The following is a 28,000-nucleotide window of genomic DNA, read 5'->3' on the forward strand; positions in this document are numbered from 1 at the left end:
GGTCTGCTCAAACCTTCTGTCAGGAGATAGCTGGGTGGCAGGGACGAGGCGAGAGGAGAGGGGCGCGTTTCGCTTGGGCCACCTCAAAAGCCATGTAAGACCTCTGGCTTATCAAGAATTACGACAAAAAAACGTTTAATTTACTTATGACGAACTTCAAATCACTTTAAATTTGTAACTCCATCAACGTAGCAACCAACGAAAGTTATTTGGAACTGACAAATCACCAACCAAGAGGACGCATTTGGGAATTACGCATTTAGAAACTTGGCCACAACTTTCCAAAACTCAATTTCATTCGTTAAGGATACTTGTAATCAGTTTGGATGTCTGGTAAAAGCGAAGACGCACGCACGGAGCTTTCTTTTAGGTAGTTTTGTGAATCCTTTCTGTCAAAAAGTGGATTTTGAATGGTTGACAACATGAGCGGGGGTCGTTTTGAGTTTGACGATGGTGGAGCGTACTGCGGCGGCTGGGAGGGAGGCAAGGCGCACGGACACGGGATATGCACCGGGCCCAAAGGACAGGGGGAGTACGCCGGATCGTGGAACTACGGCTTCGAGGTGGTCGGGGTCTACACCTGGCCAAGCGGGAACACCTACGAGGGGTACTGGCAGCAGGGCAAGCGGCACGGCCTGGGGATAGAAACCAAAGGGCACTGGATTTACAAGGGAGAGTGGACGCACGGGTTTAAAGGAAGATACGGCGCCAGAACACACGTGGTGAGCGGTGCCAAGTACGAGGGAACGTGGAATAACGGGCTACAGGACGGATATGGCACGGAGACGTACGCGGACGGAGGTGAGACGCTCTCGATACGCGCTTGAGACGCTTTGGGGTAATAAAAGGAACTGTTTTGTGTGACCAGCTGGTCTCAGCATTCAGCCTACTGTGGGGCTATTAATATTTGGCACAAGTGGCGAATGCAATTTACACTAAAGCAGAAACAGGTTTAAACTAGGACTAAACCAGGTCTGAACCAGGAGGACTGAACTATGTCTGAACCAGGTCTAAACCAGGACTAAACCAGCTATAAACTAGACCTAAACCAGATCTGAGCCAAGACAAAACAAGGTGTAAAATAGGAGCCTAAAGCCTAAACCAGGAATTAAACAATGACGACTAAACCAGGTCTAAACCAAGACTAAACCAAGACTAAACTGGGACAAAACCAGGACTAAAGCAGCTCTAAACCAGGACTAAAGCAGGAATTAAGCAAGGATCACTAAACTAGATTTAAAGCAGTTTTAAATCAGAACTAAACCAGGACTAAACCAGGTCTATACCAGATCTAAACCAAGACTAAACCAGGACTAAACCAGGTCAGAACTAGGTCTAAACCAGGACCAGACCAGAACTGAAGTAACAGAGAAATAGTGTACTTCAAAGTGTGTTAGTTCATCGACTACTTTCAGATGATGTCACATCCCATTTTTATGCCACACGTGTGAAATTGTTTTGCTTGGTCGGCCATATTGTCGGATAAGTATGGCTAACCTTGTCCCCGTCATCAAATTCTAGTAAACAACTGACTAGATGCAGAAATACTCCAAAAACACACAACTCCAGAGCTGTTTTGCTAAGGACACAAGAAAACATCGTTAACATGATTAAAACTAAGATTAGCACAACGTTATAGGAGGTTTATATAGTGCCATGGCTGTGTGTGAGGGAGTTAGAACAGTTAAGATTGGCACTGTCTGCGTCTCATTGAAGAAGCTGAAGCTGCAATCAGACCCATTGCGATAATCCCTGCAGTGATCGTGAAGTTTGAGCCGAGGAGAAGGTCTTGAGCCTGTCGCTGTCAGTCAAACGCTGCTAACAGTCGTACAAAGTGCTCCCCCCTCTCCACGAAAGCACACGTCCTGTTTCAGATCTTATACAGAAATAAAGAGGTTCAAAAATACCCCTAAAAACATACAATTGCCCACTTCTGCTTCTTGTCCACATGTAGATAGACATGCTTAATGCCGTACTATGGAACAATCCCAGTGATGCAATACAATCTCCATGGAGACAAGCAGGTGGCGGACCCATCACATGGATAATAATTAGACAGAATGAGGCTTGAGCAGACGATGTTGTGACGCTCGCTCCTGGACTACTTAAAGTGTGGGATCATGGGTTGTAAATGTATCGAAAATCTGACAGTAATGGATACTAAAGCTAATATCGAAACTAAACGCTCATTTGAAGTAGTGACCGATCCAATACTGGTATCAGATATCCGCTTCCAAATACCGGTTCTGTTGATATCCTAGTTGGACATAAATTGATGTAATTAGAGTATTTATAGATCATAGCTTGCCCAGAAAGTCTCATAATGTTTACACAGAGGTGTTTGTTACTTGAGAGATACGTGACAGCTACGTAACACATAAGGATCTGTTTTGTTTATTTTATTTTTGTTTAAAGGAAATAAATGGTGTTTTCAGTCTCTGCTTTGGTATCAGTTGATATCGTGAATCGGAAGATAGTTAAAGCTATTGAAAGCGGTATCGGAAATGAAAAAGCTGGATCAGTGTGTTCCTGATTTGATGTATTGATATTGGAAAAAATCACATTAACAGGACAAAATTTGAGGTTTCTTGAACAGTTTTGGTGCGAGTTTGACTGAAATAAGACCTAAGATAAAGAAAGTATACACAATATCGTAAGTGCTGTTGAGTATTGAGTTAATTCCTTAGTATCGAAATCAAGTTTTAAATTTGAGTATTTTGACAACACTAGTACCATAAGATGTTTTTTTTCAGGCGTAAACCCTGTATCAGACCCGTTCACTTTGGGCTTCTTTGTCTTCCCCATCAGAACATGAATGAAAAAGTGTTTGTGCCATTCAAATCATGCTGTACAGGTGTGTCGCTTTTATTTTGAAAGGAGCTGCTCAAAATATATGACTTCCTGCTTTTGTACAATGAGAGATAAGGAAAATTGAGCAGAATTAAGTTGAAGTTATCGCTGGTTCAGTCCATGTTTGTCTTTGGGTCTTGTAAACTTAAACCAACATTAACCGACCTCTGCCCTGTATAAAAATCACAGTAGGAGGTGTACATCTGTCCTATCGTGTATAAGCAGCCTTCATGACATAAGAGGACAAGACGGCCCATGTCTGTACTTTACTTAAGTACATTTTAAAGTAGATACAGATATGGACATGATTTGAGGGGTTATTTTTATCATAGTAACCGTGGTAACATCCTGACTAAAGTTTTCAGCTTTCCTGGCAAATCCACACAGATCTCTCTCTGTATTCTTCATCCAGATTAATATCAGTCTGGTCCCCCCCATCCTCTGTTGTGTCTCAATCCCAGTGAAACGTGATTGTTCAATCAGATTTGGCTGTTTTCAGAGCAAACTAAAATAAATACACAAAATTCATAAGGAAAGTTAAGAAATTGATTCATATTGTTACTGTTGAATAAAATCTGTATCATTTTTAATCAGTATCATAACATTTACACTTTAACAAATGACCAACACTTGTGTGAAATACTTTTACTCTTAAAGTGCATTTTTAAACAGGTACTTCAGCACTTTTACGTGTAATACTTTTACTTGAGTAACTTTTACCTCTGTATCTGTACTTTTACTTAAGTAACAAAATTGACCATGGTACTTCATTCACCACTGGTCCCGAGTAGAAGTAAAACATGTTTATCCTCCACATAGGTACTAGCTAAAGTGTGTACAACTAATACATACTTAAGAAGTCAGTTAGTCACAGATGATGTTGTTTTATTTGTGTTTATAACAGCTGCATATGGTAGGAAAAATATATGAATGATTTTTCAGAATAAGACCCCGTGGAGACACAGGGAGGGCATCTGACACACAGGGTCATTTCAGAACATGTTTGTACACATCTAAACTACAGGGTGAGCATTTTTCATGCAGAATAAGACCGGAGATTTCATTTTTTATGGAGAAAATGATGGTACTGTGATTTGCTAATTGCGTCTATTCAATTTCTGTTTTCTTTTCGATGAATCTTGTGGCTCCAGCGTTTATATCCAGATTAGGATATAATTATTATTAGGATTTTTTTTTTTTTTTTTTAAATGCTGCGTGAATGTTTATGAAGAGGTTAGATTCAGGAGAGACAGAGAGAGAGGAAGAGGAGAGAGATTAGGAGAGAGAGGGTGAGAGACAGAGGAGGAGGAGAAAGAGAGGAAGAGAGACAGAGGAGGAGAGAGAGGAGGAGAGAGAGAGAGGAAGAGAGAAAGGGGGCAGAGAGAGGAGGAAGAGAGACAGAGAAAAAGGAGGAAAGAGAGAGGATGAGATACATAGGAGGAGAGAGAGAGAAGAGGAGAGGGAGAGAGAGGAGGACAGAGGGGAGGGGAAGAGAGAATGAGAGGGTGAGAGATAAAGGAGGAGAGAGAGAGGAGAAGGGTGGAAGAGAGACAGAGAGAGGAGAAGGGGGGGAGAAGAGAGAGAAAGAGGGTGAGAGACAGAGGAAGAGAGAGAGAGAGGAGGAGCAGGAGAGAGGAAGAGACACAGAGAGAGGAAGAGAGGGGGGACAGAGAGACAGAGGACGAGTGTGAGTGTATGAGAGAAGGGTGTTGAGAAGAGGAGAGGCAGAGAGTGGGTGAGAGGAGGAGGAGGAGAAATAGATAGGGTGAGAGAGAGAGAGAGAGGGGGGGGGTGAGAGAGGGGGGAGGGGGCAGACAGAGAGAGAAGGGGGGCATCAGCAGATGTCAGAGTTTAATAATAACCACAGACTTCAGGGTTAAGGGGGCGTGTTCTGTTCAGATTAGAACCATAGGCACAAAATGACAGCCATGTTTTTGTCAGTCTGCCTCGGGGCCACTGAATAGTGCACAGTAAGTTTAACAGTGGAGTTCCTGCATTTGAAGTGCCATTGCTACAAAAATTTCAGTTTTCCCCTACCCTCTATACACTACCCCCCATACACAACCACACATACAGTTCAACAGTGGTGCGTAGCCATTTTGCACAAACATCAGCGTGGTCAGAGTGGCACTTTGTTGTGATGATGTTTACAATGACATTCATCAAATTAATGATCCATGTGTGGCATAGATTATAACTATATGCCAAATAAACACAGAATATACATGTCTTCTTTAATAGGGAGAAAAGGCTGATGGTTCTGCTGCTGTGATGGAGATGGGGTAGAGGGTCGTGGCATTTAGATTTTTAGGTGGCCATTTTGGTGACTCCTACAAGCTTTGCCTCCCGAAATCCCACCCTAACGGTACTGAAGTATGTGCCAAAATCCTTACCCTGGTTTACTTTGGTTTCAGTTCGATTTTGATTCTCATTTAGGGGCGTAGTATCTGAAAAACAGAATAAGGTCAGAGCTACCTAATTTTTCACCACAATGAGTTTATAAGCTCTTTTCACAGCTTCCAGAGACCAGAGCAGAGTCTGTTACGTTATGCTAACAACAACTAGCATGCTAACATCCCCTGAAGCCACATCCTGAAGAAGGGCAAATTGTCTTCACTCTAAACTTTTGCCCAGTTGACAGAATGATGTTTGGGTTTTTTTTGCTACAGCATGCTAACAGACGACCCACATTACTTCCTGGTTCTTGGACGATACTTTACTAGATGCATTGCGGTACGGATGCAGTACTGGGGCAAGACAAATGTGACTTTATCCCTAAAAATCCCTTTAATAATCTTTAAACCCTGTCCTGTCTCCGTCTCAGGCACGTTCCAGGGCCAGTTCACGGGGGGCATGCGTCACGGATACGGCGTGCGTCAGAGCGTCCCCTATGGGATGGCGGCGGTGGTGCGCTCCCCCCTGCGTACCTCGCTCACATCCCTGCGCTCGGAGCACAGTAACGGGGCCGTGCTGCAGCAGGACGTCCCTCTCATCACCACCACCAGCGCATCAGGGGAGGAGACGCCCGTGTCCACCCCCACCCACCTGGGACCGGCTCGAGGAGGCTTCGCCCTCACGCTCCAGGTGGATCCAGAGACCGCCAAGACCAAGAAGAAGGGACTGTTTCAGAGGTACAGAATGAATGGACTTTATAATGAGTCATGTGACAGGAGAGGATGGAGTCCTGCTCGGAGCAAGATCTGTCCTTGTGTCTTTGGGCAAGACACAGAGAGAAGGGAAGAGAGAGGAGAAACAGAGAGAGGGGGTGAGAGAGAGAGGAGGAGAGACAGAGAGAGTATGAGAGAAAGGATGAGAGAGAAAGGAGGGGCAGAGAGAAAGGTTGAGAGAGAGGAGAAGCAGAGAGATGGGGTGAGAGAGAGACAGAGAAGAAGAGAGACAGAGAGAGTGGGAGAGATGGGGGTAAGAGAGAGAGCAGTAGAGACAGAGAGGATGAGAAGAAGAGGGTGAAAGAGAAAGGAGGGGCAGAGAGAGAGTGATAGAGAGAGGAGAAACAGAGAGAGGGGGTGAGAGTATGAGAGAGAGGGGGTGAGAAAGAGGGTGAGAGAAAAAGGGGGGCAAAGAGAGAGAGAGTGAAAGAGAGAGGAAGAGGGACCGAGAGGGGGACAGAGAAAGGGTGAGAGACAGGAGAAACAAAGAGAGAGGGTAAGAGAGAGAAGGGAGGAGAGAGAGAGAGTACAAGAGAGAGTGAGAGAAAGAGGGTGCAGAGAGAGAGGGTGAGAGAGAGAGGAGAGACAGAGAGAGGGGGTGAGAGAGATAGAGAATAGCCTGGAATGAATGTAGTGTGTGCGTTGGTGGTAGGAGGGGCAGGTGGTGCAAATTGGCAGATTCGTCTCTGACAGTCTGTCCCAGGGCAGATGTGGCTACAATAGTAGAACGTGGAGTGAATGAAGAAGGCACTGTAAAGCTCTTTGGGTGTCTTTAAAGGTGCTATATAAATCCAATGCATTATTATTATTATTAGATGTAACACATTGAAGAGGGACAGCAAGAAGAAACATACAATATAATACAGGGTGGTACAGGATGTGGTGATGTCATGCAAAACTCTATGAACTCTATGAATATTACCATGAGCAAAAATATCTGCATTAAATATAATCTGTTATAACAAACCTACTGTTAAACTGATCACATTCACAGGGTAAGTCAGGTTTTTTGAAGCATACTTATTCAGAGCTTTTAACCATCTTACAGTTCTTTGCTCTCTGATTTGTACATGTTTGAGCCATCTTCAATCTTTTATTTTCAAGAGGTCATTTTGACAATCAACCTATGTTTTTACTGGCACGATACCCACTGTGACGTACTTACATTGATCTCCAATTTTATTTTTCTACTCAGTGATGCGCGCAGGATTCGGGAGCGCCACATTTTCATTTTGGTTCTCACTAGTGTAATGTGCAGCTGTCCACAGAAGGAGCCGACAGCATGCGGCGCTTTGTTGTGATGACGTTTACGGCGACGTCAGCTCCCGTTGGGCACCACGGTTTTCTAACGAGGAAGTTTCTTTTGTTAAATTGTTTTAGATGAATATTGTGATTTAAAATGTCCAAATTATAACATAATGATCCACAAGTGTCAGTGATTATAACTATACAGCAGACACAAGCACAATATGTCAAAAATACTATTATTACAGGCAAAATATAAGACAAAACATAATTGTATAGCGCTTTTCATGAGACTCAAAGACGCTTCACTCAGTTCAAGACTTATTAGACAGTGGGACATTGTTTAGTTTTATTCATGTTGTCATTAAGTGTATATAAAACCCCAATGCTTTTCACTGCAGTCATTGTAACACTATGATACTGTCCCCTGTGCCTCAGGAGCTCTCTTTTGGGCAAACTGAAGAAGGCAGAGTCCAACACGTCACTGTCCAGTCAGAAAAGTAAAATCAGTTTTCTCAGAACAGAGTCGGCTCTGAGCTCCAACGCCAGCGACACCAACTCCACCATCAGGTAACTACAACAGGACTATAACAGGGTCTAAACCAGGTCTGAACCAGGATTAAACCAGGTCTGAACCAAGACAACCAGGACTAAGCCAGGACTAAACCAGGACTCTAACAGGACTAAACCAGGACTCTAACAGGACTCTAACAGGACTCAAACAGGACTCTAACAGGACTCAAACAGGACTCTAACAGGACTCAAAGAGGACTCAAATTAAACCAGGACTAAAATTAAAATCCTCCTCCCCCTCAGCCTGGGAGATGAGAGCCTTGCTGGAGCAGAGGACTTCCCCCCCGTGGAGACCGACATCGACGCCACCACGACGGAGGCGTACATGGGCGAGTGGAAGAACGACAAGCGCTCGGGCTATGGCATCAGCGAGCGCTCCAGCGGGCTCAAGTATGAAGGAGAGTGGCTCAACAACCAGAGGCACGGCTATGGCTGCACCACCTTCGCGGAGGGGGGCAAAGAGGAGGGCAAGTACCTAAACAACATGCTGGTGAAAGCTGTGAAGAAGAGAGTGATCCAGCTCAAAGGAACCAAGATCAAGCAGAAGGTGGAGCGAGCGGTGGAGGGAGCACAGAGAGCGGCCGCCATCGCCAAGCTCAAGGCCGAGATCGCTGCTTCCAGGTAAAACAGGGGAACAGGTGTGATCCAGTGTGCCCACATTTTCCGTAAATGCAACAAAACCGAGCTTTCTTTGTAGCTGTATTTCTGGTTAAATGGAAATCCCGTTCTTTTCAACGTAGAATTTGGAAAAAGTTTCGGGACTAAAATATTATATAAAATAGGTTGGTTTGTGTCAAATGTTCAATGTTTATGTGCAACAACAAGTCAACACATTATCAATTCTCTAGCTTTAAAAAGGCTCTGTGTAGAACTTATTTGCTGTCAAGATCAGCAGCTCCATACAAGGTTAAGGTTATAGAGTTAAGGTTCATACTGTTGTTGTGTCTTTAGGCCACGCACTTCAACCCCCTTATCTATGTATGAACTATGAATGTTTAGTTTTCTGGACAGTTAGAGCACTGGTTCCTGCTCAGACCTCGGTTTGATGGAGTGGCCATACTTCAAGTATAAATGTGGTTTGTGTGAGTGTTTGTGGTGGTTGGAGGAGTCACAGATGGTGCAGATCGGCAGACTCCCATCAGTCTACCCCAGGGCAGCTGTGGCTACAATAGCGGCTTACCACCACTGAGCTTTGTCAAGTGCACTAAGGCTTGTTATTCATAAGCCAAGATGTTCTCTTGACATGAACAGATGTTTCTCTGCATTTCTCTGATTGGTGAATTTGCCTCTCAGTCATAACCATCATGTGAGAGAAAACGTGTACCCAAAATACACATCTTTATGAAGTATTATGGAAAGCACAGTCCTGGTTAGCCATGCTCCTGACTTGTTTAAACCAAGAAACACAATAAATACTTTACCACAGACTAGAGCTGCACGATATGAAAAAAATGCAGTAACAGTATTTGAACACGATCATTTTTTTTTGCTCTGGTATCTGTACTTTTGCTTGGACATGCCACTGCATGTGTCCAAATAAAACAGAAACTGCACTAAGAAACTAAACCAGCTTAAGACTAAACCGAGACCAAAACAAGGCTAATGTGGGAAAATCACAAAATCACAGATAAAATGTGATTTTTTTCATTAATTTTCATTTACTTCAAAGATGCTTTCTATCAGATAGAGCTTTGCATTGCTCCAGTATGTATTTGCTTGCATTGACATTCATTGCATTAGACAGTATTACATTATCAATATTTTAGCTCCAGAAACAGCATAAACCCCAGACCACAAACCACAGGGAGCTGTTCTGAGTGCGGTGAGTGTGTTGATGGCTCATGAGTTGTGTCGCTCTTGGATCCTCCCATAGACTCTGCTGTAGTTTGTCCTTAGAAGGCTGTGCTCTGTGACTGTGTTAGCCAGACTGTTCTCACCTCCTTAGTCTCAGATAGATCCCAGGCCCCAGTCTCTGCAGCTCAAACCTAAATAATCCTCTCTGAGAATGTGCAGTGGTGGATCCGAGTTAAGGATTCACACCTAATGCTGTCAGCGCTGCCTCACATAAACACTGGGCCTGCTCCCAAATACATATGGGACGATATTGAAATTTACTGTACGATTATCATGGCCAAAATAATGCGATTAACGATTATATCACGATAGTTATTAAAGTTGCTGACAGTTTAAAATGTTCTGGATATGAATAATTATAATTTTGATAATCTTATGAATAAGTTCCATGTTTAAAGCGCTGTACTTTGTCATCAGTGAAAAAAACTACAATCTAGTAGAGAATATTCTGGATGAGTAGGACCGTCAACTGAAATTTGGGGGTCCCACACGGGCTCCCCTCTTATACAAATTAATAGGAAGAGAGTCCAATTCTGGGACAACAGACCTCTTTGTCCCACCCTGTCCACTCTCCTGTGTGTATTGTCTCATCCCTACTCCCAAATGGGATTTTTGCCCACTCAGTTCTTTTACCCTATGCACAGTATGTCAACAACTCAATCGTGATCTCATTCCTGTAACAATATGCTATTTTTATATTTTTTAATGCTGCACTATCCCACCTTGCCCCCAGTGTCTGTGTGCACTGGTGTATGAACGAGTGATGAATGGATGAGTGGTTCCTTGATGTAAAGCTCTGTAAGTGCCTTGAAGGTGTAAAAGCACAATTTAAACATACATTTTTACCATTTACCCTCCTGTTGGTCAGTCTTGGTAATGCTCTGAGTGAGTGACAGGTGGATTTAATCAATTTGCAAAAAAGCGTGAAAATTCAGAAGAAGCAGATGACTTTAGTTACCCTCATCCATCTATGTTCTTCCTCTTATCCGGGGCCGGGTCACGGGGGCAGCAGTCTACGCAGGGACTCCCAGACTTCCCTCACCCAAGACATTTCCTCCAGCTCCAGGTCCACTTTAATTACCTATTCAAAGCTATATAAATATACAAACTTTTACATGAATTGTAAATCATTTGGCACATCGCCAACCTCTAAGTATAGCTGTACTTTGTCTACCATGTCCATAGTGCCCCTGTAATTGGAAACAGCTCTATTTAACACACTGCAGGACCATATGTTAAAACAGCAATAGCTTAATATGCTTGTTTACTATCCTAAAGGTTGCTGGTTAGATTGCATACTGCCTTTATGGCCAATTCAAATCACTAATCAATCTGATATGACGTTGGTGTGGTTTTGTCATTGGTGCAAAATCATCCTCGGTCTGCTCCAAACCACATACTTTTACTGACAGAAGATTGGCTCTAGACCTCTCCATTAGCTGATTGTTAGAAATTTATTGAAATCTGATGCACACTACTTTTACTACTTTGAAGGCTGTGAAACTCCATATTAAGCTAAGCCACTGTTATTAATTACATCTGAAACCCAGGCAGCGGCTGTTTATTTTTGCACTATAACAACGCAGTAGCCGTCTGTCTCATGATTATATAAGGCCCTCAGAGGCATGACACTTGTGTTCCTGGCACTGCTCTGGTCCTGGCGCTGCAGACACAGGGTTAAAAATACAATAGAGTCACTCACCTCCACATGCCCAGTTAACCAGCGCAGCAGCGGGCACGCTGAGGTCTGAGTCTGAGGGCAGGGGTCAATGTACGAACGTTATTGGTAAGGAAGTGTTTTTTGAAAGATATCTTGGTCAAAACTCATTGTACTAATAGTGGTGATTAGTGGTTTTATCCCAGCTCTGACTTGTGCATACTGTTGTTGTGTCCTTAGGCAAGACACTTCACCCACCTTGCCTAGTATGACAGTGGTGTATGTAAGAGTGATGTATGGTGTTCGGAGGGGCAAATGGTTCAAAATGGCAGCCTTGATTAAATCAGTCTACCCCAGGGCAGCTACAGATGCTCATCACCATAGAGATGTAAGGGACATATATTAACAACAGTTTAATATATGAATTGCATTTAGAATTTTTAAAGGCACACTATGTATTTTTATAGTAGAAGGTCTGAACTCAGACATTGCCACCAGTGGACTGTTCCACATTATTGCATAAAGTGTATGTATATCCATCATAGACCAGGGAAACAAAACCAACTGATTTGTCTGTTATTAATGTTCATATATTGATTGACTGACACAATAGCAAAATAAAAACACCAGGATGTAAATTTGGTTAATACAAACATTTTAAGACTAAAATGAGGAGTCTGGCAGCAGCAGTTACAGAGAGAGGAGTGACAGTTTTCTAATGTAAAGTGCATTGAAGCCAGAGTCGATGGAGCCGAAAGTGTGTCCATGATCTCTTCCTATTTGAAATGTAATAGCTATGTCCATTTATATATACAGTCTATGATCTCCAAGGATACAAGCAGATGATGCCATCAGGGCAAGCTACAGGTTAAATCTGTGGAGAGCTGAACCTTGTGATATACAATGTTTGTTTTTTTTGCAATACAATTACACCTGTATTTTTTTTCTCTTTTCTGAATTTATACTGAAATGGCTACACAATGCTGCTGAATCCTACCTGTATCATCGATTAAGAATATAAACCTGAAGAACAAAGTAAGTACTGAGCGGTGGCTGTTAAAATGGAGGTAGATCGGAGCAATGACGTCTTGAATACAGAACAGGAAAGATTACTCAAACATGCACGAATCACTTTACAAAGAAACTACTGTAACATGGTTAATGGCTCTGAAAAGTTGATTTTGCAGATTAGGCCTCCTTTAATGCCATATTGCGGAATACTATAAACAAAGCAGTAATATGGAACCCACTCTAGAAAAGTTACGTATTGCGTGTTCAACAGCTTTCCTCCCTCTCAATTTAAAACTGCCGGCCCCTGTGTTATGAACGCTCTGACATCGCTGGAGTTCACCTGTGGCCTTTGAACAGAGCCGGAGCACGTGTGCAGAGGGGCAGCCGTCTGGGGGCTCTGAGCTGAGTGCAAATGACGCAGAGAGGGGCCCTGTGGTCACTGAGGGGCCCAGCTATATATGGCCCTGCACAACGTTCAGTTTCCATGCTTCTTGGGGACATTACAATAAAAGAAAGTTCCGAGTTCATCCCTGGGCTGTTAGTGAGTTTGCATGTTCTCTCTGGGTGGGTTTCGTCCCAAAACATGCACCCAGTCCTGAAGCGCACACTACTCCCTGATTATACTACGCAAAATTTACTCTTGTGAGCTTTTAGCCATGTTATAATATTGTTACCTCCTCAAAAACATACCTGGAGTTGTGTTTTGTTTCATTCACACATGTTTGAGTAACCAGTCTACATCTCCAAAGCTCAAAATGCTCTTTTCCACCTTGTGATGTCATGAAGCAGTGGTTTTCAAGTTAACAGCTACATTTTACCTTTTGTTCAGAAGAGATTGGAAATTGCAGAGCTGTAATTATCCAAATGATTCTAGTGAAGGTGTATAGATTTTAAAAGTTGTGAAAAAGTGCTTATAAACTCATCTTGGTGAATAATAAGGATGCTCAGAATGCATAACATTAGTGAGGAATAACTTTGGACAACTTCAGATCATTTCAAATGAACTGTAGACTGTCAAAGGTCCAGCACCTTTAACACATTATAACCCACAGCCTTTAAACTGTGTTGTTGATCTAATAATAAAGATCAGAAGGATTTATGTCACACGGACATGATTTTTGGGATGTGAGTGTGTGTACAGATCTTAGTCCCCATTCTGTGATAAATACCCGCCCACACACTTGCAGAGGGTTGTATCATGGGGGGAATGCAACAGCTGACCGGCCAGGCCCCCTTCCATAACCTCACTGTTTCCTGGTCTCACACATGTTTGCTCAGAGCCAAATGGTGCCGACTTTTGACCAGAGGTTACACCAACTACAGAAAGGGGCTGTTAAAGGTAATAGGTTTGGTCTCTGTCCCATTATTTTATTTGCCACTTTAATCATTTCATTTTCTTAACTCACCATTTACAGCTAAAGAGTTAAAGGTTCTATATTACACATAATTGACTTTTGTGAGCTTTAAACCATGTTATAATGTTGTTACCTCATCAAAAACAGACCTGGTGTTGTGTTTTGTTTCATTCACACATGTTTGAGTAACACTTTATTATTTGTCTGTTTACATCTCCAAAACTCAAGATGCTTCGTTCCACCTTGTGATGTCATGAAGTGGTAGTTTTCAAGTTAACATCTGTCTTTTACCTTTTGTTAATAGGTAATTTCAGAGATGAAATCATCCAAATGATTCTAGTGAAGGTGTATGGAGGTTAAGAACATAGTGGAGCATTTCCTGTATTATCATTAGAACATAACATTACAATCGTGTTTTGTTTATTTAGCACATTGTTAATTTAAATATACTTTATCTGCTAAAACATTTCAGTTAAATCCATACATACTCATACTTACCTGGTTCACCACGTGGTCCATTCCAAACAAAGGAGGCGTGCCCAATGTCGGCCATTTTTGTAGTCTTTGGTTGAGGTCATGTGAAAGGGTCGTCTGTTTGGAGTCATTTGTTTTTCTATGTATTTCTGTATACCATTTATCATCTCTCATCCCAAAGCCTCATATTTATTGTCACTTATCTATATTTCTACAGGGAGAGCCCAATGAGAGCAGCAGACATACAGAACAATACAAACAAAAGAAACAAAACACAAAACTGCATAGGTTCATTTAATCACCAGGTTATTAAAGTGCACTAGTCTATCCAGTTTTCATGTCCTTGAAATGTATTCCATTTTTGGGAGGCAAAATAACCAACAGCTTTTTCTCCCCATTTCAGTTCTTGTGCGGCCAGTTTTTAGACAAAGACAATCATGAGATCTTGTATTAAAAGTTCCCATTTCAAGGTTCAACAGACAAGTGAGATATAGAGTCAGTGTATTGTCGTAGTCCCTTATAAATACATTTATACAGTGTTGTTTTCTTCTGACAGATAGCGATGGCCAACCTGCTTTTTCATACAGCGATGGGTTTTAAACACACCACCTGTTATGAAACGAAGGTCTGAGTGAAAGAGTAGAGTGGCTCTAAAGGTTTCAAAGTAGAAGCTGAAGTTTGCATGTATGTTATATCTATACATAATCCAGTACAGAACAAAAGGATGCTGGAACAATGTCTTTTCTGTAATTCATTCAGTGTAACCAATATATTAGTTTGTGATAAAATGTTTTTCTAATCAGATGAAGACTTTGAACTGCCGATTTTTCCATGCATGTTTGAGCAATCCCGGGTATTAAAGAGGGGTATTTGACTTCTATGGAGTTTTAAAGAGGGTTTGTTTTTGTTTTTTACTTCTATGGGGTATTAACTGCTAACACATAACATATTTAGATCGCCATGTTTCCTTTCATTGAATTGAGAAGTATTATTCACTAAAACCAACATATTAACATGTTATTAAAGTTTCACTTTCAATTGTGACGCTCTGACTTTACTCTGGATTCTAAGTCACTCACCCTTCAGGGCATCATCACAGCACAATTGGCGTGCATCCCACTAATGAAACTACTGCACATCACATCAGGTTTGTGAAGTTGTAGTGTACAGTTTTGTTTCATGTTTTTGAATATTTATGGAGAATTGTCATGTAGGAGCATGGGTGATGTAGGCTTGTGGGCGGAGTTTTGCACAGAATCTTAGCGCTAACTGTAAGGAGGGTTCAAATAGGGCTAAGGAGAGATCGCTAGATTGCTCAAACATGCATGGATAATATCTAAAACCTTTTCAGTGATAGTTTTGATGAGTGAACAATATTATAACATGGTTGAAAGCTCCAAAAAGTTGATTTTTCATAATACCCCTCTTTAATATTAGAAAAAACGTATTATATGTCATCATTACTAAAACCCAGCTGGATAAACTTTCTCTGATTATGTCCCTCTCTGTCTCTCTCTGTTCCTCTCTCTCCATCGCTGGTTCCCTATGCATCAGCAGAGGTGTCAGGTGCTCTATGGTTATAAATATGTGACAGCTCATAACCAGAGCTGCATATAACGACAGTAGACTCTCCTGTGCAGCCCTGAGGCTCTGCTTACACGCTGTACTGCTGAGGCGGCCATTCTGATACTGCCCAACCGCAGATCACAACATTTGGAGACACTAAAAACGTGATGGAGGGCAGGGGTCTATATAACTCAATGGGAGAGTCACTGTTTTGTATTTATGTTATTGATATAGTGATATCATGCTGGGGGTGTTCTGCATTTATTTCTATGTTGACAAAATGCACACATTAGCAAACACAGACAAACAAGTTTTAAGATAGAACTCAAGAAAAAGTGCAAAATGGATTTAAACAACCCATTTTCAAAAGCCTGTGATCAACACGAGCGTTCATGGTCCTGTTTAGGTGTTTGAATTTCTAACAAGTGTCAGACAGAGCAGTGCTTACAGTTAGCATCACACTCCCAGGGAATGTTGATGACCCCAGATGTTAGCAAATCACTTCAAGTGTCAAACAACATTTAATTCTGTGTAAAAGCTGCTAACCTTGTACTCTAGATCTCTACAAACATGTTTTGTCCCTGTGTGTCAGATGCCCTCCCTGTGTCTTCATGGCGTCTTATTCTGTGTAAACGCTGGCACTGATTTAGCACACTGTAGCTTATGTGATGCAACGGTTAGCACGCTAGCCTCACAACAAGATGGTCCGGGGTTCGATTCCCTGGCCTTTCTGTGCAGTGTTTTCCTTGTATATTTGCAACTTTATTTTGTCTACCTCTAAAAACATGTACATAAAGTCCCCACTAGAGCCATTACTGCCCTAAAATGGAATTATAAATATTAATAGAAGTTTCGTGGTAAGACAAATAGTCCGGTTTTTATTTAGTTCTGGTTTGGTCCTGGTTTAGTCCATCAATTCCCTGCTGAACATCTGCAGTAGTTAGTTGGTGCTTTTGGTCAGAAAACCAAAGTTGTCCACATCCTCATGGACTTTTATCAGGGCGACAGAGGAAGAGTCTGTAGTGGATGTTGATTGATCTTGAAATAATTTTGATTTGATGTCTTTTTAAAAACTAAATAAAAAGTCTCTTAGAACATAGACAACACATACTTTTGCCATTTAACGCAAAAATTCAAATCAAGTCTCAACTAAGCTCCAAACTACACACTTTCACTAACAGAGGATGTGGACCTTTCAATTCAAGGCCCGGACGTCCCCTATACTTGTTAAAGCCTCTCATAGATGTTGTGTATCAGCTCCTCTTTGAAGAAGGCTCCAGTGGCACATACCTGACAGTGATATTTCCCACTGTCTCTGGACAACTGCAGCGGACAAGACCCAGACAGAGAGCTGCAGGTTTAGCACAGCATTCAGGTCATCATAACATCAGATAAACCTGTTTCCACATGACCAGAAACTACTTCCCTCTCTGATATACTTGTTGGTGATGTTGGCTCATAAGCTAAAACAGGGTGGCAGTGGTTTGCAGTTTATTGTTCAATCTATGGACTGTATATATGCATGGACGTAGCCAACCTGCTAGCTGCCGCGTTCCAAATAGGAAGCGAGCATGGGTGCGATTCAGGCTCCATCGACTCTTTACATTGAAAATCTGTCTCCCCTCTCTCTGTAACTGCTGCTGTCAGACTCATCATTTTGGTCTTAAAATGTTCATATTAACCCGCTGTACATGATCATAGTACTTTTATTTTTGCTAATGTGCCCGTAACTCAAGATATGAACATTAATAACAGACAAATCATGAATGCGGCGTGTGCATGGTTGGTGGTGGTCAGAGGGGCCAGAGCTAGTTTTATTAGTTTTAGTTTAAACAATTTGCAGCGGTCCAAACTTATTCCTCACTGTTTCTATTAAGTCATTTCACTTTTGTTTAATTATACTGACAGAGCAGACATTGAACTTTGTGCCAGTTTTTGTTTCATGTGGATAGAGCCAGTGATTACAGAGATATTAACATAAACCAGGTCGACACGTCTGGAGTCCGACAGTTAAACAGCAAATTGCACCTGAGAATTCTGACCTGTCTGCAGCTCAGTTTAAACTATAGCAATTCTTGATTCACGTGAACCCAAACTATTGCAGACGCCCCATATCTTACAGTGACATTTTGCCTGTGCCTGTGTCTCTGATGAAGAGCCAGAGTCGTGTTTGTGAGCGTGCATTTGTGGGCTATGACTAATGTGTTAATTGTGGCAGTGGATTGATTTAAACCTGTTGTACAGAAGCAGCTGCTGTTTAGTCCAGATTCAAAGAGTCAGAGCACATGTCCGGCTCCTTCAACACGGGTTCTATTGTCTATTTGATACACTGCAAAAAGGACAATATTTGCAGTAGTTAAAGAGGGAGCCTTTTACTTCTATGGGGTGTTTACTGATAAGACACACAACATATTTAAATCACCATGTTACCTTTCATTGTTTTGTTTAAGTTTCACTCCCCCTTCAGAGCGCTAATGAAACTACTACACATCACATCAGGTTTGTGAAGTTGTAGTGTATTGTTCTGTATCCTGTTTTTGTATATTTATGTAGAATTGTTGTGTGGGAGCATTGATGACGTTGGCTTGTGGACTGAGTCTTGTACAGAAGGGTTTGAATAGGGAGAGATTGATAGATCTGTATGGATTACATTTAAAACCTCTTCAGCCATGTTTTTGATGAGGGAACATTATAATATATAATTTGCAAAATACTCCCTCTTTAATATAACTTGAATTCTTGAGTTTTTGGCTAGTTTCTCTCAGATAGGGACAGTGCACAGCAATGAACATTAGTATGGAACTAATATTAGACAAAGCCACAGTGTTCTTTGACATGTGTAAGTAGTAAAGGTGCAGTACGTAACTTTTCTGATAAATGGTTTGCTAGAGATAGAGTCAGTACTTTAGTGGGAATGTGCTACAATATGGTGTTAAACCTGTTTCCATATAGACAAGCAGATGAGGTCACCAGGCAAAGGTCACTGGTCAGATCTATGTAGAGGCCAGTCTGCAAACAGTAAGAATGTATGTTTTCAAGGTAACTGTAGCAATTAATCACCTGTAACTGAAAAAAAGAAGACTTAATGTTATACTGTGGACCATTTCAGGCAACACAATAATATCTCCATGGAGACAAGCAGGATACAAGCCAGATCCCCTATCAGAAGTTACGTTGTGCACCTTTAACTTTTGTGCTCAGTGCATAGACAATTATTTCCAAAAATCCTGAGTGGGTTTGAACGTTTTTGGAAAAAATATATAATTGCAATTACTATGGAGACATAGGGAAGGCATTTGACACAGGGACATTTCAGAACATGTTTGTGCAGATCTAAGTTACAGGGTTAGAAGCTTTTACACAGACTAAGTCTGAGTAATGTGTTGTTTCCAAAAGAAATTATGTAAAGAAATAACTTTATGTTTGTGATTTACAAAGTGCTCCATTCACATTGTAATTTGGATTTGATTGTGATAAATCTTGCAGCTCTAACTTGGATAATCATTATATGTGTGTTTTAAGACACAGTAGCCAGAAAATAGACAAAAACAAAAGCATGTTTTTTTGTTTTGTTTTTCATTTTATTGCACTAAAACACATAGAAAAAGATGCATCCTGACCGTGAGCAGCTTGTGTCTCCACAAACCTGACTCCTATTTGACCTGGAGGAGGGCCCCTTCCTGCTTGTTTCCATGAATATGTTTTTCCCTTGGCTATAATATTACAGAGTATGGCATAAAGTGTATCTGTATCCATAGAGGATGTTCCAAAGTAGGGTTCTAACTTTCCATGGAATCATGCAGGTGAAGTTACATACTGTACCTTTAAGGTCATAGGTCACAATTCCTGTTTGTTTTTTGTTTTTTTTTGTTTTTTTGTTTTTTATTTTGGACACTTGTTACGAGAAGCGGCCTGTTCCCATACAGACCCTCACAGAGAGATAATTCTGTCCAAGGCCTGTTCTCGTGGCCATAGGTGCTGAGTGTGAGGGGACAGGTGGGCCGTAGGAACCTTAGTGCCTAATTGTTCCAGGGGGAAGCACCTCCCTGCGGCGCCTTCAAGAGTGTGCCTGCTATTTCCAGCCGTGGTTAGAGTTACAGTATGTGGAGTATTTACAGCGTAATCACAATCACCAAAGTGCAAACACTCACTTGTTCTGACTGGCACAAATGGTTCCATAATCTAAATTTAAATAAAATCTCTCTCTGAAAATAAGTTCTGAAGATGGAGCTGTAGGCCTTTAGTGTGAGTTAGCTGAAGATTTGGTATTTTCTGGTATTTATACGGAGAAATGCAGTTGAAATTTATGATTCACAAGTTTAATCTGGTTTTATATAAATACATTGTTTCCTAGGACTTTTTTCAACATAAATAGTTGTTTTGCGTGAACTCCCCCTGCTGGTGTAGTCTTGCTTGTGTGTAGTTTGGGTCAGAAACGTAGGTTTTGAGATCCTTTGTCACAGATTTGAGGCTTAAGCGATTCGAAAATTACTGCCCACATCCTTGTACTTAGCGGGGATTGTTTTAATAAAATAGACTCATGTCATACGTACTGTTCATACATTATAAATGCCACTTTTTCAAAAAATAAAACCTATGAAGAGTTCTGCAGTTTTGAAAAGGAAGTCAATGGGCCTGTTATTATTATTAAGCTGTTTAGAGACATAGAGACAACCAGGTGAGGTTACCATGCAAAGTTACAGGTCGGCTCTATGGAGAGGCCAGCCAGATTTAATGATATATTGGACCATTCCAGGCAACACAATAATATCTCCATGGAGAGAAGCAGATGTCAGATCTCCTACCAGAAATGTTACATTGTTCATCTTTAACTTTTGACACCGCTTAAACAATTGCTTCCAAAAATCTTGATTTCTGACTTCATATTTTAAACCTGGCCCAGAGCATTGACATTTGAGAGACATGTTAGTGCCATATGAACCATCTCACACTCTGAGGACTTCAGAGACAGGCCTCCTGCTGGTGTCCAGAGTCAGGACTGAACATGGAGAATCAGAGTTTCAGTTTTCTGCTGCTAAAACCTGGAACAGTCTTCCTGAAGATCTGAGACAGGCCTCTACTTTGACAATGTTTAAATCCAGGCTCCAAACAGTTCTGTTTAGCTGTGCATATGACTGAAAGGTTTTTATTCTTTTGATTTAATGTTAATTTTATGACTATTCGTGATTATTTATGTTTTGATTTGTGTGATTTTAATGTCCTTATTCTGTAAATCACTTTGAATTACTTTGTGTACGAATTGTGCTATACAAATAAACTTGCCTTGCCTTGGTTAGATCAATGTTGTGATTTACATAAGTATTTACAGTTGTCCATCTGCATAACTGCCATAACTGATGTATTCCAATGTGTGTGTGTGTGTGTGTGTGTTTGCTTCAGAACCACTCACGCGAAGGGGAAGTCTGATGGAGCAGACCAGGCGGCACAAGCCTCCAGTGGAGAGGCCAGTCTGGCTCGAGCTGTGGCCAAAGAGCTGTCACCTTCGTTCTACCAACCTGGTAACTCTCCTCCTCTCATATATGTGCTTTATCCTGTAATTTTAGCTCTTTGAATGTTTATTTTAGTGGGGACTCTGTGTTTTGGCCTTGAGATGTGGCGGGGGTCAGCGCAGGGAGATCCACATTTGAAAGTCTAAAAATGGAGCGTCTGATTGAGTTCAGGAGATTAGATCATTTTACATCCAGAGATGCAGGCCCACACAGACTGAAACAGCTACATAGACACACAGACTGAAACAGCTACATAGACACACACAGACTGAAACAGCTACATAGACACACACAGACTGAAACAGCTACATAGACACACACAGACTGAAACAGCTACATAGACACACACAGACTGAAACAGCTACATAGACACACACACACACAGACTGAAAGAGCTACACAGAGCCACACAGATCTGTTTGAGTGTGTCTGAGGTTCAACCTCTATCTCCACCTGCAGACTAAAGGTTTGGTAACACTACTGTAACAAACTGTGGTCTGACGTTCCACCATCTTTAGTCCTGAGTGGAGTTTTCTAATAATCCAAAAGCACAAATTCACTTTTCCATATCGGGTGCAAATCAAAATGTTATTGCTTGTGTTTAAATGTGTGGACTCCAAGGGTCCTCCGTCTGTACTCTATGGGTCCTCTTTATTTGAGGGAGTTCCTGTACCCCTAGACTCCACCCAGAGCCCTGAGGTCTGCTGACCAGCTCCTGCTGCTGTGCCCAAAGCCAGGCTCAAGACCAGAGGTGACAGAGCCTTTTCTGTGGCAGCTCCCAGACTATGGAACAGCGCACTGTGCCTGTCAGATCCCATCAGTCTTTAACATAATTTAAGACTAGACCCAAAAAAAACACCTGTTGTCCCTGCCATTTAACACTGGCTAGACAGGATATATTGCTTTTTATTGTTCTTTTCCTATGTTTTGTGTTATCTATATATTTGTGTGTTTTTATTGTTGACTTTTATGTGAAGCATTGAACAGCTGAAGTTGTTTTAAATGTGCTATAGAAATAAACTTGAAATGAACTGAATAATCAGTTCTCATTGTGTCCCTCCAGGCCCGGAGTACCTGAAGAAGCGCGCCCTGCAGGAGGCGATGGAGAGCAGTGAAAATACGGACATAGTGATGCACGAGCCTCTGTTAGCCGAAGAAGAGCCGTTACCCACCCCTCCTGAGAGTCCCATCACAAACGAGCTCGACCTCCTCATGCCCGAATCCTCCCCTGCACGGACCCCCTCTCCCAGCCCCGGTATCACACAGCCCCCCAGAGACGACAAGCTCCTCAGCCCTAGAACCTGGAGCGAAGGAGGGGGGAGCACCAAGTCGAACAGCAAACCAAACAGTCGTCCTATTACGCCTTCTACATCTGCCTCTTCAGCCCCCCCACCTGTCGCACCTGCTCCTGAACGCACCCCAAGCCAACAAAGCAACAAAATCGAACAAGATCTCGAAATTAAACCTCTCCAGAAATTCGACAACGAAAAACAATCTGATGCTACAACTTCCGCTCCTCCTTCAGCAAGAAATAGCCAAATTTCTGCACAGGTGGAGGAGGAAGAGGAGCCGCCAGCACCACAAGCACCACAAGCACCACCGCGCCCAGCATCCAAAATGTCTGCCAAAGCTGCCACCCCAGAGCCACCAAAAGTGGTAGAACCCAAGCCTGAGAGACCTCCGTCAGTCCAGGAGAGAACGCCGTCCGTTTCCAGGGAGACGAGTAGATCTTCGAGCAGAGCGGATTCGAGGCCGGCGTTGAAGAGGCAGCCGAGTCCTGCTCCGAGACCCAAGCTAGAGGCGAAAATCCCAGCTCCCAAACCAGCGGAGCCCAAACCAGCAGAGCCCAAAGCAGTGGTCCCCAAAGCACCAGCCAAACCTGAGCCTAAAGCCGAAACTAGACTGAGGTCGACGGGAGTGAGTCAGAGCAAAGAGGAGCCACTGGACTCTCTGGATATGGAGGTATGTGGCAGGTTTATAGTTTTATTTTTAAACATGATCGATGACTGCATGGGATCCAGAATCTAGAAGAGTTCAGATGGATGTGATTGACAGGTGGATTAGCCAATCAGGAACACGTATGATCCATCTGTATCCAGACAAATTTGGGAATAGAAAATTGAAAATGAACAATGAACCCCTTTGTTTTGTTTGTTGTTTTGTTGAATGGCCATGTTTGAATTTGGCTTGAGATGCGGTGGAGAGAGTGGGGACAAAACTGATAGCCTTCTGTTGTCTCCATGGAGATGTTATTGCATTGCATGGAATGTTCCACAGCGTGGAATTACATTTATCTCCAACTATCTCCAATCTAATCTTATCTCCAGCTCCATGGAGAGAAGCAGGAGAGTTACAGCTCCGATATGAGAGGCAAACCCATACAAATTTGTGAAGAGATTTTCAAGCTTTAAAAAGACCTATAGCTTAATGAATAAAAACAGATAAGTATAATGCCATACTGTGGAACATTCCAAGCAAAGCAATGTCTCCATGGTTTTTCATAAACCCCAAAGGTGCTCTATGATATAAGTACATAGTACATAACTGTTTGTGTGTGTGATCATTTTAACCTAAGTTTCTCATTTCTTCCAAAGGGCCCAAACACCATCCTCATCGTCATGGTGATACTACTTAACATCGGGTTAGCCATTCTCTTTGTGCACATCCTGTCATGAGATTCTTCACTTCAGGTAAGACATGTTTACATTACATTACATTATCTCTGTTACTATATATTAGTACATTGTTGTATGCTGCTGTTATGTCCTTAAGCAAGACACTGCAGATTGGTCAGTTTGTCCCAGGGCAGCTGTGCCTGCAGTTGTAGTTTACCACCTCCGAGTGGTACTTTAAAAAAAATGATAGTAATTCAATACTTATGACCTATCTAATTGTGACCATGTTTATTTCTTTTATCAAATACTCCTGTAAAACTATAGTGTTGGTTGCTGCAGGTTACAGTTGGAAGATGGCACCTCCCCAGGACCAGAAATGCTACAGCCTCCTGCAGACAGCCAGGGGGCGCTGTTTTGCGTTGAATGACTTTGGGAGGCTCTGGGAATCTCCGAGACTCGAGACAGAAGAGGAGAAGAAGGACGGCTCCAAAAACTGGGACAATTCAGGACAAAAAAGTGTGTTCAAGTCGCGATGGAGGAGGAGGGAGAGTACGTCTACACAGGAGGAAGCTATCAATGTGTTTTAAATGAAGGAACTACACGAGTTCAGAAGATGTTGGTTCATTACTGACTGAAAATTCTCACCAAAATGCCTTAACTGGGATTATATAGCAGCAGCACACGTGTGACAAGTGTGGGAGTGTATCTACGGTCAGATTACTGTTTTAATGTTGTTTTACTTTAATAACTTTTAAAATATTCATAAATCGCCCCATGCTGTGCTAAAAACTACTTTTTTAAGTTTGCCACATCAAAAACATTACTATTGTTTCACTCATTTCTGTTAATGCATATTTAGTCTATAGCAAAACACTCAGTTCCACCTGCTGATGTCACAAGGTGGTATCCATGAAGTAATCTGCATTCATACAGTTGGACAGGACAGTTCATGTTTTATTCATGATAACTCATAGTGTGCTATAAACTGCATTTTTAAGATTATATTGAATAACTATTGTTTCATTAATATCTGTTACACCTGATGATGTCATGAGGTGGTATCCAGGCACTCAAATTGCCTTCACTGCAAATAAAATCTGCCTTTTGTTTATAGCACTGTTTAAACCGCCTCACCCCAGTCCATGTGCCCCCTGCTGGATATAATTGCATTTTGTATATGCACAGAAATAATGAGAGAATTCATTTGAACTGTTTTCTATTCAAACACATTATATCAGATTTTAAAACATGACAAATTGTGGTGTACAAACATATTTTAAATGCTTAAAAGTGGCAGAATGTATGACGTTTAAAACACAATATTTATTACAGGTTGTGAATGGAACTCGATGGTTTAAGTTCAAAGATTCTCTGGGAAAATGTAAAATATAAAAATTATATCATTATGTAAAAATATATTTAAATATATTTGCTTCTTATCTACTCCAACTGCAAACGCTGGTCTAGCTCCCAAATATTAGCTGGAAAAATATATTTATTTGATTAAAAAGAAATAATTTTAAAGTAATCTATAATATTTTTAAGTTAAAGGAACTGTATGTAAGGCTTTCACTTTGAATTTCATCAACATGACCTAACTGTGTCCCTGGATACAACATTAACATATTCAAATCAGTTCGAGCTTTTACTGATAACAACAGTAATCCTGATTTAATCTTAGTTACAAAAACATTGGACATGATGGCATAAAGTTGTTGTTATAATTTGATGGTTTGCTTCAAGATGATTCAATCAAAAAGTAGAATGAGCCTCACACGACTCTCTCATTTGGGTTGCCAGTTTCAGTGCTGAAATCCTGTTGGTTTAAACCTTAAAGGACTCTCTCTGATCTAAATGATCACTATCTAAACGTCGGCACCTTCAGTCGATCATGAACCAGTGCAGCCTCTAGTGCAGCCTCTGCAGCTCAGTGAGTGAATTCTGGAGGTTCATGAGGCCTGTCCATAAACTGAGAATGAGACACACTGTATGTGTCTCTATCTGCAGGCTCTGGACACACAGGTACAGGTCTTTTTGTTTAGCTCAGGCTTTATACAGTTCCTTTAATATGTTTTTCTTACAGTTTGGGGCTCACCTTACACTGTTGTGGACTTCACTGTGAAACTTCGCATTTTCACTTGTTTGTATTTATGATCATTCTAATGTAATGATATATTTGGGTTGAATAGAGAAAGTATTGGAGTTTCTGCTGTTAAAATGCTGGATTGTTGTACTGTACAACAGAGGTGGGTAGTGTATTCAAACTTTTACTTGAGTAAAAATACTGTCTGTCACTTTAAAGTGATTTTATTCAACTAGTAAATAACGGTAACTGTGACCTGCCCACCTCTGCATATTTACCTGTCTCTCATTGGCCCCCAAGAGGTAAACAGTGCTCTCTGCTCATACTTATAAAATCTATGGTAATGAGGCCTAGACCAGGGCTAAACCAGGTCTAAACCAGGACTAAACCAGGATCAAATCACCAGGACTAGTCTAGGGCTAGACCAAGACTAGGAATATAGTATATAATAATATTTATGCTTCCAGTTGATGTTTGGTTGACCTTCTCCTGACAGTGTACACCAGACTGATTTAGAGCAGATCCAACTTTCAACTATTATTGTCCCAAAGGGAAAATTTGGGTCATTCCTGGTTTAGTCCCGGTTCAGTCTGTGGATTAGTCCTGGTTCAGTGCCTGGTGTAGACCTCATTCACTCCTTACTTAGACCTGGTTTAGTTTTAACTTTAGTTTAGTCCCAGTTGTTATTTACACTCATAATTACACTAACATTTTGTCAGAAAAATCTCTTATAAACTCACACACACAGCGCCTGCTTGTGTATGAGCCGAGGGCAGTGTAATGTGAGCTGGTTCTGACTGCTTAAGTAGAGACTAGTCTGGAGAATGAGCTAAGCTTGTGTACATTTGAGTGGCTTGTTTGGATGTTGTTTTTCTGTCCTATTTCATGATTTTATTTATGCTTCATTTCATCATTGGATGCAGTCTCCACACGTTGGTGTCATTTCAGGGCTTATAGTCACATTTTCTATGCAGGAGGCCACTCGTGTTGAATGTTTTGTAATTTATTTATGTGCATGTCAATAGCCACAAAAAGTAGAATTTCAGAAAAAGGTTTTTAAAACGTTTACTTCTTTATATGAGATGAGGAATTAGGGATGTAACAAGAACCGTTTTGATTTTGGAATATTTTAAAGCTGCTCTATGCAACTTTTCTGGTGAAGGATATATATACCACCAGCTTGTCTCCATGGAGATGTTACTGCTTTGCTTGGAAAGTTCCACAGTATGATATTAAATGTTTCTATCTCCATGGAGACAAACAGATATGTGAATGCATGTATTTTTGAGCAATAAGATCTCTTGAATGAAAGTCCCAAGTGACAGGTCAGATCTGTGGAGAGTCGTAGTGTTTTTTCAAGGTAGAGCAGCAATAAAATCATCTGTAATTAAATCTAGATAAAATGCCGAACATTACAAGCAAAGAAATAACATTGTGATGGAGACTAGCAGGTGGCAATTCCCCAACCAGAAAAGTTGCATAGTGCACTTTAAGCACTAGTTTATTTCTGTAAGATTAGACTTCACATTGTTATGTTTATTGAACCATGAGGTGAATTAATGGCGTTACATACTGTTACATCCCTCGAGAGTACAGTACGATTCTTAACTGCATGTCTTACACTGAGCACTGTCCTTTTCAGCTGTTTTTATGCCCAAATCTCCAAACTCCCAAATCACTTCAGTGTATATGAATGCATTTACCCTCTGGGCCTCACAATCGGTTGACTTGTGAAAATACTGACCATGAACAAATAAAAATATTTTGGCCTAAATTAGGTATTTTGTTATCCCCACGAAGTCCACTCAAACTTAGGACCACATCACACAATATTGTTAGATCATACGATTGGGAAAATCTTCCAGTTGTATTCAGCCAGAAGGAAAGAACTTTCACAGAACTGGTGACATTAGACTGAAGAAATTCACAGTGTTTGAGAGGGACTTGTTTAAGAGCACAAATCAGCTACCTTCTAATTCAAGCCAAGTTAGTTGTTTAATGGTCAGATTGTGTTAAAATAAAGCCCAGCTGAAGCATGAG

At 41.4% G+C, this 28,000-nt stretch overlaps 1 protein-coding gene across 1 annotated transcript; it reads left to right on the forward strand.

Moving 5' to 3' along the window:
• The first annotated feature begins 22 nt into the window (after positions 1–22).
• jph2 (junctophilin 2) lies at positions 23–28,000 on the forward strand. Its single transcript, XM_033970184.2, has 8 exons — positions 23–801; positions 5,675–5,981; positions 7,701–7,832; positions 8,079–8,456; positions 21,153–21,271; positions 22,326–23,224; positions 23,857–23,952; positions 24,217–28,000. The coding sequence occupies exons 1-7, from the start codon at positions 411–413 to the stop codon at positions 23,935–23,937; spliced, it is 2,307 nt and encodes a 768-aa protein (XP_033826075.1). The 5' UTR covers positions 23–410; the 3' UTR covers positions 23,938–23,952; positions 24,217–28,000.

This window comes from Periophthalmus magnuspinnatus, chromosome 7 (assembly GCF_009829125.3).
Source record: "Periophthalmus magnuspinnatus isolate fPerMag1 chromosome 7, fPerMag1.2.pri, whole genome shotgun sequence".
NCBI lineage: Eukaryota > Metazoa > Chordata > Actinopteri > Gobiiformes > Gobiidae > Periophthalmus > Periophthalmus magnuspinnatus.